The sequence below is a fragment of the Camelus bactrianus genome, chromosome 13 (genome assembly GCF_048773025.1).
Source record: "Camelus bactrianus isolate YW-2024 breed Bactrian camel chromosome 13, ASM4877302v1, whole genome shotgun sequence".
Classification (NCBI taxonomy): Eukaryota; Metazoa; Chordata; class Mammalia; order Artiodactyla; family Camelidae; genus Camelus; species Camelus bactrianus.
Genome location: NC_133551.1, coordinates 49117102 through 49127774, shown reverse-complemented (window position 1 = coordinate 49127774; position 10673 = coordinate 49117102). Strand labels below are relative to the sequence as shown.

Below are 10673 nucleotides of genomic sequence, written 5' to 3'. Positions count from 1 at the left end.
GAGGGCCTGTACGGTGGCCGGTAAGGGTCAAACGCAGCCAGCTCCTCCCCCAAGCTAGGACACCAATACGAGTGGGTGTGACCGCCTCCAGAGGCCCGCCCACATGAGAACCCCGCCCACTCAATTTCGCAGGCGGGGGCGGAACCAGCACGGCTTTCCAGACTTGCAGAACCTCTGCTCTGGCGTCCTGCGCGAGGTAGTGAACCGCCCCGTCACTATTGCGCCTGCGCGCCGGCCAGGTGCGGGGGCGTGGGGCGTGGTGCCGAGGGCCCTGGAGCTTGCGCAGGAGCGGGGGGGTGCTCCGAGATCGATGGCGGCCGTGGATCTGGTCGCTGAGTTTCCCCAGCCTGCCGGGGCTGCGCGCTGGGCAGAAGTTATGGCTCGCTTTGCTGCGGGGCTGGCCGCGCAGGGCCGGCGGGTGGTGCTGGTCACGTCCGGCGGAACCAAGGTCCCCTTGGAAGCCCGGCCAGTGCGCTTCCTGGACAACTTCAGCAGCGGGCGGCGCGGCGCTGCCTCTGCGGAGGCCTTCCTGGCCGCGGGCTACGGGGTCCTGTTCCTGTACCGCGCTCGCTCCGCCTTCCCCTTTGCCCACCGCTTCCCGCCTCAGACCTGGCTGTCGGCGCTGCGGCCGTCGGGCCGAGCCGCTTTGGGCTTGCTGAGTCTGGAGGCGGAAGAGAAGGCACTCCCGGGCTTCGCTGCAGCTCTGCGGAGCTACCAGGAAGCTGAGGCTGCCGGCACCTTCCTGGCCGTAGAGTTCGCCACTTTGGCAGACTATTTGCATCTGCTGCAGGCTGCAGCCCAGGCGCTCAGTCCTCTAGGTGCGTGCCCTTAGGAGTCCGTCAGATGCTCGGGGGCAGAGTCTTTCCCCTCAAACACTGGTCCCCTTACCCTCCTCGTCACCGGCAGCTCTCACAGCCGGGGAACCTGCGTTGAAGAGGAGCTGACCCTATACCCCTCTCCGATTTATTACACCTTGTGCTTCTCTTTGCAGGCTCTTCTGCGATGTTTTACCTGGCTGCGGCCGTGTCAGATTTCTATGTTCCTGTCTCTGAAATGCCTGAACACAAGATCCAGTCATCTGGGGGCCCACTGCAGGTGATGGGCGCGTCTCTTCCAGAGATCTGATTTCCTATAACCAATCTTGGGTTAATTTCCTTTTGATCTGGAGATGGCCTTTCTGCATTCCGTACGTGCTAGGCACTAGGGATACAGAGATGAATAAGACACCGCCCTCCCTCAAGGAACTCACAATCTAGTGAGGTTGCTGGACACAGACATAATTACATTGCAGAGTGATAAATGCTCTAGTAGAGGTACGTACAAAGTGAAGTCAGAGCATGGGGTGAGTGAATCTTGGGGAAAGGCAAGGAAGGCTTTCTGGAGGAGATGACTTGAACTGAATTTTAAAAGATGAGCAGAGGGAATACCAGAAAAAGTAGGGAAGGTCATTCCAGACAGAGTACACAATTGGAGTTTGGAAACGGACAGTATGCTGTGAACAGAAGTTGTTTGGTAAGGCTGCAGAGCCGGGAGAGTGGTGGGGGTGGAGGGCAGACAGAAGAGACAGCTTACTTCGTAGAAGACTTTGTATTCCTTCTTAAGGAATTTGGACTGTATCCTGTGGAGCCAAGGGAAACCCAAGTAAGAGAATGAGATAAACTTTTTGTCTGAGACATTCTGGCATCAGTATGAAAGGTGAATTAGAGACGAAGAGTGGTAGGGGTAGATTAGATGGTGGTTATTATTGCAGCTTAAGGAATAGGTATGGGGAGGGTGGTGGTGCGGTTGAGATGTTGAGATGCTCTGGTTTCTTGTAACCTGGGGGAATTCTTCATCATTTATTGGGAGATACAAGTAGATTTTAAATAGGAGAAACTACCTGTGGGGCACTTGCTCCCTTTGTAGGAAAGTTCATTTGTTCATTTCTTCAACAAATATTTTTTGAGTACCTACTATATGCCAGGCACTATTGTAGAACCTGGAGATAGAGCAGTGAATAGAAACATATTGTGCCCTTGTTTTGCTTAGACTCTGCAGAGGAGACAGTAAATAAGTCAAGTGCATACTATGTTAGGTAATGATAAATGCTAAGGAGAAAGATAATGTGGGGAACGGGTGTCTGATCCCTGTCACATTTGCTAACTCTTAGAGGGGAAATCCTAACAGTTAGCTTAGTGATTTCATGCTTTTAAAATTCTAGGAGCTTTAGTTTATCCTGTAATTTTTAGTTCTGTCTTGAAAGTACACAAAACAACTCAACATTCCCCTTAGAAGGGATTGAGAATGATATAGTCGTTTTGATGGATGAAAATAAAACCAGTTCTGTTTCCTCAATGCTGAGATACCATACGGGACAATTTTTAAAGGGAGTCAAATAGCCATTCTACCAATATAGGAAATATTTTAGGCTGAGAGGTTTAGCAACTCCACCTTCTGCCAAAGTAACATTGGCATAAATAGATTATTTGCATTTGTTCATTTGAGAGTTTGGTTTAAAAAATAAAAGTGAATGTTTGTGAAAATGTATTGCTGTTCTTTAGAGTTCTGTTAATGGTGATGAGGGTGGCAGAGCAGGGCTAATTCATAAAGCATGGTTTGCTCCAGAATATGTATGAAGCCTTGAAATCAGGCGTCTTTATGAACCCTACAGAGGCAAGGATTTTAAGTAAGCATTTAATATGCTTTGAAAAAATCTGACAGTGAGAAATCCCACTTAAATTGATACAGCCAAAAATTTAAGTCCCTGCTTCCTTAGTTTCCCATGAGATTGATCTGATAGGTAGTGACCTTGTTTGCTTATTAAGCTTTTCTTTTTCCAATACAGATAACGATGAAGATGGTGCCAAAAATGCTTTCTCCTTTGGTTAAAGACTGGGCTCCCAAAGCATTTATAATTTCCTTTAAGTTGGAGACTGATCCCTCCATCGTAATTGACCGTGCACGGAATGCTTTGGAAATTTATCGACATCAAGTGGTGGTGGCTAACATCCTTGAGTCACGACGGTCCTTTGTGGTTATTATAACCAAAGACTCAGAAACCAAGTTATTGCTATCAGAGGAAGAGGTAGAAAAAGGCATAGAGATAGAAGAGAAGATAGTGGATGATCTTCAGTCTCGACATACAGCTTTTATACATGACAAAAACTGAAGTAAAAAGCCTTATTTATAGGATCAAAAATTATTCAGTGGACCAGAGCTCTTACAGATGATGAGAACTAGAATAAATCCTTTGCTTTCATAAAGACCAAGAAAATGAAGGGGGAAAGCAGTGAGTGGTATACGGGCAAATGGCTTAGTATTTGCCTTTTAAAGATCATTTCATACTCATAAAAAATGAAAACAAAGGCAAAGTAATTATGACCAAACCACACACTCACCTGAATGTTATCTTGGTTTTGAAAGTGAACTTGAGCTGTTTCTCACCTTTTAAAAAAAAGAGCTTATTGGGAATTATATTCCTCAAGACACATGTTTGGGGCCTGAATATCAATCTTCATACTGTAAGAAGGATGGATGCATGAATGGCCATGCTTTGAGGATCAGATATTTGTTGATGCCTACTATGTGGTAGGCCCTGAGGATTCTGAGAATTAAAAAGATGAATAAACATACCTAGTTTGGGAAATGGATATATAAAAAATTAAGTGCAATAAAGTATGTGCTCTAAAGCCAACAAGATGGAAAAGATGTTGTTTTTTGGGGGAAATTTATTAAAGATGGGAGTAGGAGAGGACACCTCCCCCAAAGTCAGACTGCCTGTAGAATGATGAACTGCCCACTACATTTACTTGTTGCTTCTTGTCCTAGATTCACTCCATATTTGAGTTAAGAATTTACCTTTCAAATCTTGTAGAACTGCTCTTGAGGGTAAGTCTACCCCCACTTTCACCTGGGGCCAGGCAGGGGCCAGTTGGTGACCACTGCCCTGAGGGAGGCATTAGAGAGCATGGGTAGAGCATGGGTTTTGGAGCCATCTTACTAGCCAGGTATTAGCTTTGTAAACTTAGACACCTGACTTAATTACAATTTCCTCAGCTATAAAATGGTGATAATAAATCTCTGAAAAATAATGCCATTTGTTACGAGGATTAAATAAAGCAGTGAAGATAAAGCATTAGTCTGGCACCTGGCACATAATTTACACTCAATAAATGGTTGCAATTGCTGTTTTTCTCATTTAGCAAGGCAGTGTTATGCGGGTGCCCTGCTTGATTCCTGAATCCTTGGAAAGTTTTCAAACCTCTGACTGTCTTGGACTTTGGGTCTGGAGTGCAAAAGAAGTGTAGTTCAGAGAAGTACCCTAAATGATCCATAGGTTGATACACAGAGTGCAGTGGTTAAAAATTGCTATTAAAAACTAGGTGAAGCAAGTACTCTAACTCACAGAAATATTTGAGTTAAAATGCAGTTTATGAATTGAATTGGGAAGGATAGCCCAACATGTCTGATAATAGAAGTACAATAAACTTGAAAAGATTTGAACTGAAGTGCTGAGATACACCTAAGTACTTCATTAAATCAGGAAGCTGAGGAAAAGTAAGTGCAGCAGTCAGGACTGCTCTGGAAGCAGCAATCCTAGTGAACAGAAATTTTAAATTCTTGGCCAATTGGCAAAACCTAAAAAGCAGCAGGCTCTGTCAGCAGTGGCTGCAGTACTCAAGGGGCAGGAAATAAAAGATTAATTTTCTTCCCTACATGTATAGCTTCATGTGCATGATGACTTACTATTTTTGAATGTACAATGAGGATAAATTGAGGTTTTTTTTTTTTTTTTACCATAATTATTACTTCCTTGGGAACCTTTTCCTACCTTATTTCTTAATGCTTAAAAACAACCACCACTACCTTAAATGGAATTATTTGAAGTGTTTTCCAGTTCAGTTTCCTTTCCATTCAGAGCATGTAAACGGTACTTACACATACAAAAATTCCAAGAGGTGGTTTTTGTTTGTTTAATCAGCGAGTGTAAGTGTGTAAAGAAACAGAATGAAAAGGAACATAAATAAGTCAATGAGAGCAAATAAGGAACTTGATCTAGATCAGAGGACCAAGGAACGTAATTTGGAGGAAATGATGCTTGAACTGCTAAGTAGAAATTAAGTGGGCTGGAGGTGATAGTGTTGAGCAATTTAGATCAGAGGGAAAAAAAACTTGCAAGAGCTCTGGTGCCAGAGGAAGAGGTTCAAGCACTTTTAGACAGTAAAGGATAAGGCCTACCCAGATAATGCATGTAGAACCGGCAAAGCTTGGGAAAGAATCCTGTATGAACCTAGAATCAGACTAAGAAATGTCAGGTATGTGTGTGGGATACCAGCAAAGCAGGGGCCCCAAAACTTGAGTAAAATCGAGTTTTGATGAACTAACTAGAATCTTGCAATAAGAGCACTTAAATGAAGATGATAGAAACCAAGCCTATGTTAAATTTTGTGTCATTTAGGTTATTTTATTTTGCATTACATGGGTGGAGGATACGGTTCGCCGAAACCTAATTTTCAGTGCTTAGGACTTCTAAAGGACTTCAGCTTAAGGGTTAATTCTAGTCATGTCCGGTTTCTTCATTTTTAAAATAATAATCCAGGTCCAAAAGTGTTGTGATTTGTCTTGGGTGCCCCTGGTAATTAGAGACAGGTCCTGACCCAAAATTCAGAACTCCTGACCTCGCACCCTTTCCCTTTTAAGAGTGAAGTTACTTCTAGAAAAATAAATCCAAGTTTATTAGACCAGGGCTCTAGGTAAGACTTGGCGGGAAGGTATTTGAGAACTATAAATGCCCTGTGAGAAAACTTAGTTGCAAATCCGCGCTCTGACGTCGCCGTGATTACTGCGGAGCCAACGGACTGAGTCGTACCTTCGTTCCGCCGGGGTTAGCCAGAGGCCAATGGTGTGCACCCTAACAATAGTCTCCGCAGGAAGCACAGCCCCTGAGCCAATGGCGCGCGTCGTTTCTATGGTTCCCGCCGGAAGGACGCCTTGGCGGCGAGCGCGGTTGCTATGACGCCCGGGACCCGGGCAGCACCTGCTGCTCGCGGGCCGCGGGACCTTCGTCGCACTCTGCAAAGGACAGTTTCCGGCCTGGTTGCTAAGGGTCCCGCTGCCGCCGCCCCCCCACGGTGGAAAGCACCTATTCTCCGCTCTTTTTCAGCATTCCAGGTCTTTCCCGCTTCTCTGCCCAGTATGGCCCGAAACGGCAGGAGAAGAGCCTCTCCTGACTCGACCGCGGGGTGAAAGAAGGATTCTGCATGAAGATGGATTCGCGACTTCCCGGGACCCACCCGCCTCAGGCATTTAAAGTTCGCCTGCCGCTCTTATTTAAAGAGGGCTTAGAACACCCTCGTCTGTTAGGCAGGCCTTCCTTTTCTCACTTTCCAGGCGAGGACTCACGCCTGCACAGAGACTGCGCCTGAAGGTGCAGGCCATGACAAAGTCCACCGAGCCACGGCTTCCCCTGGTTGTCCGCCCGTGAACAAAGAACTACCGTTTTCTCCTTTTTGCAGAACTTTATTTCCCAAAGAAGCTCTGGAGGCCTTTTGTATCCTCAACAGCAGGCGTCATCAAGTCAGTTACCTTCTGTCTTTCAGCCTACAACCTCATCCACCTCTCTCACCACCCTGAGCGCCAGTTTTCTCACCCTGCTCATTCCACAGCCATCTCACGCTGTCTTGTCCACACTGCACATTCCTGAATGTCCATTCGTCTCCACCACCTCTGTCATCTCTAGACCACCTCCTTCTGCTTTCCTGCTACAATGCTTTGGGTAGCTAAATATTTCATCTTCTCCAGCCCTGGACTCATTTGGAAGATTTTCTCTGTTCCTCTGCACTATGGCAAGCTTTCTGTCTTGGGGAAACTAGAGACGAGACTGGAGAAGCGTGCATTGGTAAATACAAACAGTAAATTTCTACAAGCTAGTGTGTTTTGAAAATGGAGGGGGAAAAATCGAAATGCATCTTTGGGCTTATCTCAGTCTTATATAAAGAAAGAAGATTGTTCCTTGCTTAAATGAATACTGTGTTAGGCATACATTTTAGTGATGTGTTCGTGTATGTGAAAAGATCATTCAGAATGATGGTGTAACAAGATTTAAACTTTTAAGTCCACACGAACCCAACACCTTGATACGATAGAATTTTCTTGAAAAGAGATGCTTAAAACAGTTCTTGTGCTTCCTCTTCATGTCAGTTTCTTAATTAGAAAACATTCTTTGTGGTGTGAGTCAAAAAACAAACAAAAACAGGAGGAATGATTGAAAATAAATATTTTTGGCAAAGGGGCAGGCTTAATGGTCCTAAAAAGACTGGAACAGAGAGCCTTAAAAATAGCGTAAGATTTATTTAGATCCAGTGCAATTGTATTTTAGCTTGGAAAACTTTAAATTGCCTTAAAGTATGTGTTCCTCCTTGAGTCGTACTATTTCTTCTTAAGTGTAAACTTATTTTGGAGATACGCAAAGTGCACATTTTTAACAGGCATTTTAGGGGACAGAATGGTTTAGGTATTTTTATTTATCAGGCCAATTACATTAGTTATTTGTGATGTGTCATACTTAGAACCAAGTCAGTTTTCCAAATACTGAGAAATTCAGCTTTCTTTTCTGTAATTGATTGGAAAAGAAAAGCAAGCTCTGTAGCTTTTTCAATTTTTCACATTAAATGGAAACTTTTATTTATTAATTCTAGCCCTTGAGAAAAGGGGCTGTGAGATGCTATATGGTAAGGAGTTTTTCCTTTCCTCTTCCAATATGTATTTCTTGAACAAACATCATGATGGCAATGTTAACATAAAATTTAAAAAATTGTCCTCTCACACAAGCCCAGTGGTTCTAAACCTGGGGGATGACACTGCTTCCCAGGAGACATTTAGCAACAGACAGAGACATTTTTAGTTGTCACAACTTGGGGTACAGAGCTGGCATCTAGTTTGTAGAAGCCAGGGATGCTGCTATACATTCTATGCACAGAACATCCCCCCCATAGAAAAGAATCAGCCAGCCTCACATGTCAACAGTGCTGAGGTTAACAAACCCATTCCTAACACATCAACAGTTCATTTTTCTGTTCTGTGTTAATCCTTGCCTATGTGTGTATATTTTTTACATAGTTATAGTGTACATTTTGTGTTTCTTTTTCACTTAATTTTATATTTTACCTGTTTAAACATTGCTACATTGTTTTCAACTTTTAAAAAATTTATTTTTCTCATTTGGGAATTGAAAAGAAACTAGAATGTGTACTGTACTTAGGACATCTGTAAGTTTTTTTTATTAAGCATGAGGATTTAAAATTTTTTTTTGTTTTTTGTTTTGGAGGAGAAGTAATTAGGTTTATTTGTTTGTTTGTTTGTTTATTTTGACAGAGGTACTGGGGATTGAACCCAGAATCTTGTGCATGCTAAGCATGCGCTCTACCACTGAGCTATGCCCTGCCCCCTAGACATTTGTAAGTTTTCAATTATCTTTGTATGAGAAGAGGTAAGAAGGGTTAGGGTGAATAACCTGACTGGATATTTCAGTTTTCATGGCCATGCTGTTTACTTTGTTCCCTATGTCACTCAAAGACCATGGGACTCAAAGCTCATCGTTTGCTCAGAGCCAGGAGATGTGCTGGAGCATGTGGTCCTGGCCCATGCACTGTAATTGGAGGGCACCTACTAGAAGAAGTAAGAAGTCGAAGTGACTGCACCCATTCTCCTTGCCCTCCTCCCATTTAAGATTCTTTGTCTCTGTTTCACTTTGCTTTGACAGCTTTACCACCTCATTCTTGACATCCATAAGTTTCTGGATGCCTGTGCTTCTTTCCAGACAGTGGCTTTGTAGGATACTTAATGAGCATTTATTCAGTATCTCCTTTTAAAGAATAGTATGGTTATATACTTTGTTATATGGGCAATTTTAGGCACAGTTTAGATGTCAGAGCATTTATAATTCAAAGAATGAATTTTTGTTACCTCAAGATCTGCTTTTTTAGAATATTCAAATGACTCAGCTATTGGGTCTCAATAAATCCACTGGAAAAATGTTAGTTCTGGGATGTCAGAGTGGAACTGGCAGAAGGACCCTGTATTCCAGGCATAGGGACCCAAATATTCAGTCATGGAATAAGCAGCATGACGGGGATCAGTCAGCATACCGGCATGAAGGGCTAATGTCAAAAGTGTGGCAGGAGGTGAGGCTAGAGAGACAGGCAAGAGCCAGGTTGTGAAGACTCTCTGGTGCCATGCTAAGGGTTTGAAGTCCACCTGAAAGTAATGGGACTGTTAAGCAGCAAGTGACTTTCATTCACAAAGGTCAGTCTGAGAGCTTTGTGGAGTGCAGGGGACAGCCCAGCAGCAGGGAAATCAGCTAAGGATGGTATTACACTAAATTGGGCAAATAATGAGAAGAGGCTAAACTAAGATAGCAACCTCAGACATGGAGAGGATGAATTCGAAAGTGAGCAAAGAGCAGGTGGAGGGTATTGCTCAGGTGGAGCACGTGTTTGGTGTGCACAAGGTCCTGGGTTCAATCCCAAATGCCCCCATTAAGGGGGAAGAATAAAAAATTTTTTAAAAATGAGTAAAGAGGAAGAACCTACACATTCACGGACTGGTTGTACATGTGAGTGGGATGAATAAGGTGGGGTCAAGGATGACCTTCAGGTTTATGGCTTAGGAAACTACGTTGATGGTGATTTTATTCACTGTGGAATACAGAAGGAGGAGCAAGTGTAGGAGGAAGATGAGTGCATTGTTCAGACTGAGTTGTTTGCTAGACAGTGGATATGCCTTGGTCTTAAATGGTAGACTCATTTTATACTCCCCTTCTAGCCTATGTCCTCTTCCCTGGCACCTGTACCTCTCTGCCAGTCCTTGCTTAAAGAGTAGGCTTTGGTGGCCATATTTGTACCCCTGCTTCCAACCTATTCCCACCACAACTGACTGAACAAGGAATACTATACAACTAACTTTGGAGAGAGGGGCATAATTCGTTAGGTGAGCAATGAATCATTAATTGCCTCTCTTTCATAAATTTGAACCCAGAGATAAACAATAGAAATTACTTAGTGTGAAAAATTACAGAGACTTAGGACTTGAATGGCTGTTTTCAGCTTTGCTGATGAGCAAGCAGAGAAGTCCATCTATACAGAGAAGCAAGTAAGGGGGGCAGATTCACAGGGTCACCCATAGACAAAAGACCTCATGGGTCCGGATAGCTTAGTAATGGCCGGCCAGTTCCACATATCCATATGTGGCTAGATTTAGTTTGCAGTGTATGCCCTTGGATCTTATTCTGTTAGTAATCTTCCCGTGGTAGTGGGATTGGCTGGCTGTGAAGGTCAGAAAGCTCAAAATAGTAACAGTTTGAAAAAGAAATTTCTCTCACACAAAAATCAAGAAGAAAGCAGCCCAGAACTGATAGGGCAGCATTTGGAAATTGCCAGCAACTAAGATTTCTTCTCTTATGAGAGCATATCATCCACAGCATGTGGCTTTCACCTCATGGTGTCCAGGATGGCTGCCCAAGCTTCAAGCTATCTTCTCTGCATTCCAGCCTGTAAAAAGGAAGGAGTGTGAAGGAGGGCATCCTGTTCCTGTAAGGACACGTCCTAGGTTGGGTGGTACCCAACTCTGTTTACATCCCATTGGTCAGAACATAGTCACATGACTGTATCTAGCAGAAGGCAGGCATCCCTGTGATC

The 10673-nt window shown here is 43.7% G+C and overlaps 2 protein-coding genes across 6 annotated transcripts in view; both read left to right on the top strand.

The window, feature by feature from the left end:
- Positions 1-104: 104 nt before the first annotated feature.
- Positions 105-3676, top strand: PPCS (phosphopantothenoylcysteine synthetase). 4 transcript variants are annotated; one of them, XM_045520225.2, is made up of 3 exons: positions 105-239; positions 992-1095; positions 2825-3676. In XM_045520225.2, the coding sequence occupies exons 2-3, from the start codon at positions 1003-1005 to the stop codon at positions 3146-3148; spliced, it is 417 nt and encodes a 138-aa protein (XP_045376181.2). In that variant the 5' UTR covers positions 105-239; positions 992-1002; the 3' UTR covers positions 3149-3676. The 4 variants fall into 4 exon arrangements, with proteins under 4 accessions (XP_045376181.2, XP_045376182.2, XP_010958079.2 ...); XM_045520226.2 differs by having other exon boundaries at positions 131-196; XM_010959777.3 differs by lacking the exon at positions 105-239 and adding an exon at positions 246-818.
- A 138-nt stretch (positions 3677-3814) lies between these two features.
- Positions 3815-10673, top strand: part of CCDC30 (coiled-coil domain containing 30) — a 104659-nt gene continuing 97800 nt past the window's right edge. Inside the window, exon 1 of one of the 2 annotated variants that reach the window (XR_012511329.1) lies at positions 3815-6877. Coding sequence is in view for 1 of the 2 variants with exons in the window: in XM_074376688.1 (XP_074232789.1) it covers positions 6746-6877 (132 nt within the window). In the remaining variant the exon portion in view is untranslated. The remainder of the gene's footprint in view (positions 6878-10673) is intronic. The other variant, XM_074376688.1, reaches the window with a different exon arrangement.

Excerpts from the sequence above, each read along its gene's own strand:
- PPCS (XM_010959777.3), top strand. The coding sequence starts at position 311 with ATGGCGGCCGTGGATCTGGTCGCTGAGTTTCCCCAGCCTGCCGGGGCT. Across the intron at positions 819-991 it reads CCAGGCGCTCAGTCCTCTAG|GCTCTTCTGCGATGTTTTAC; the intron begins GTGCGTGCCCTT and ends TTCTCTTTGCAG. Across the intron at positions 1,096-2,824 it reads CATCTGGGGGCCCACTGCAG|ATAACGATGAAGATGGTGCC; the intron begins GTGATGGGCGCG and ends TTTCCAATACAG.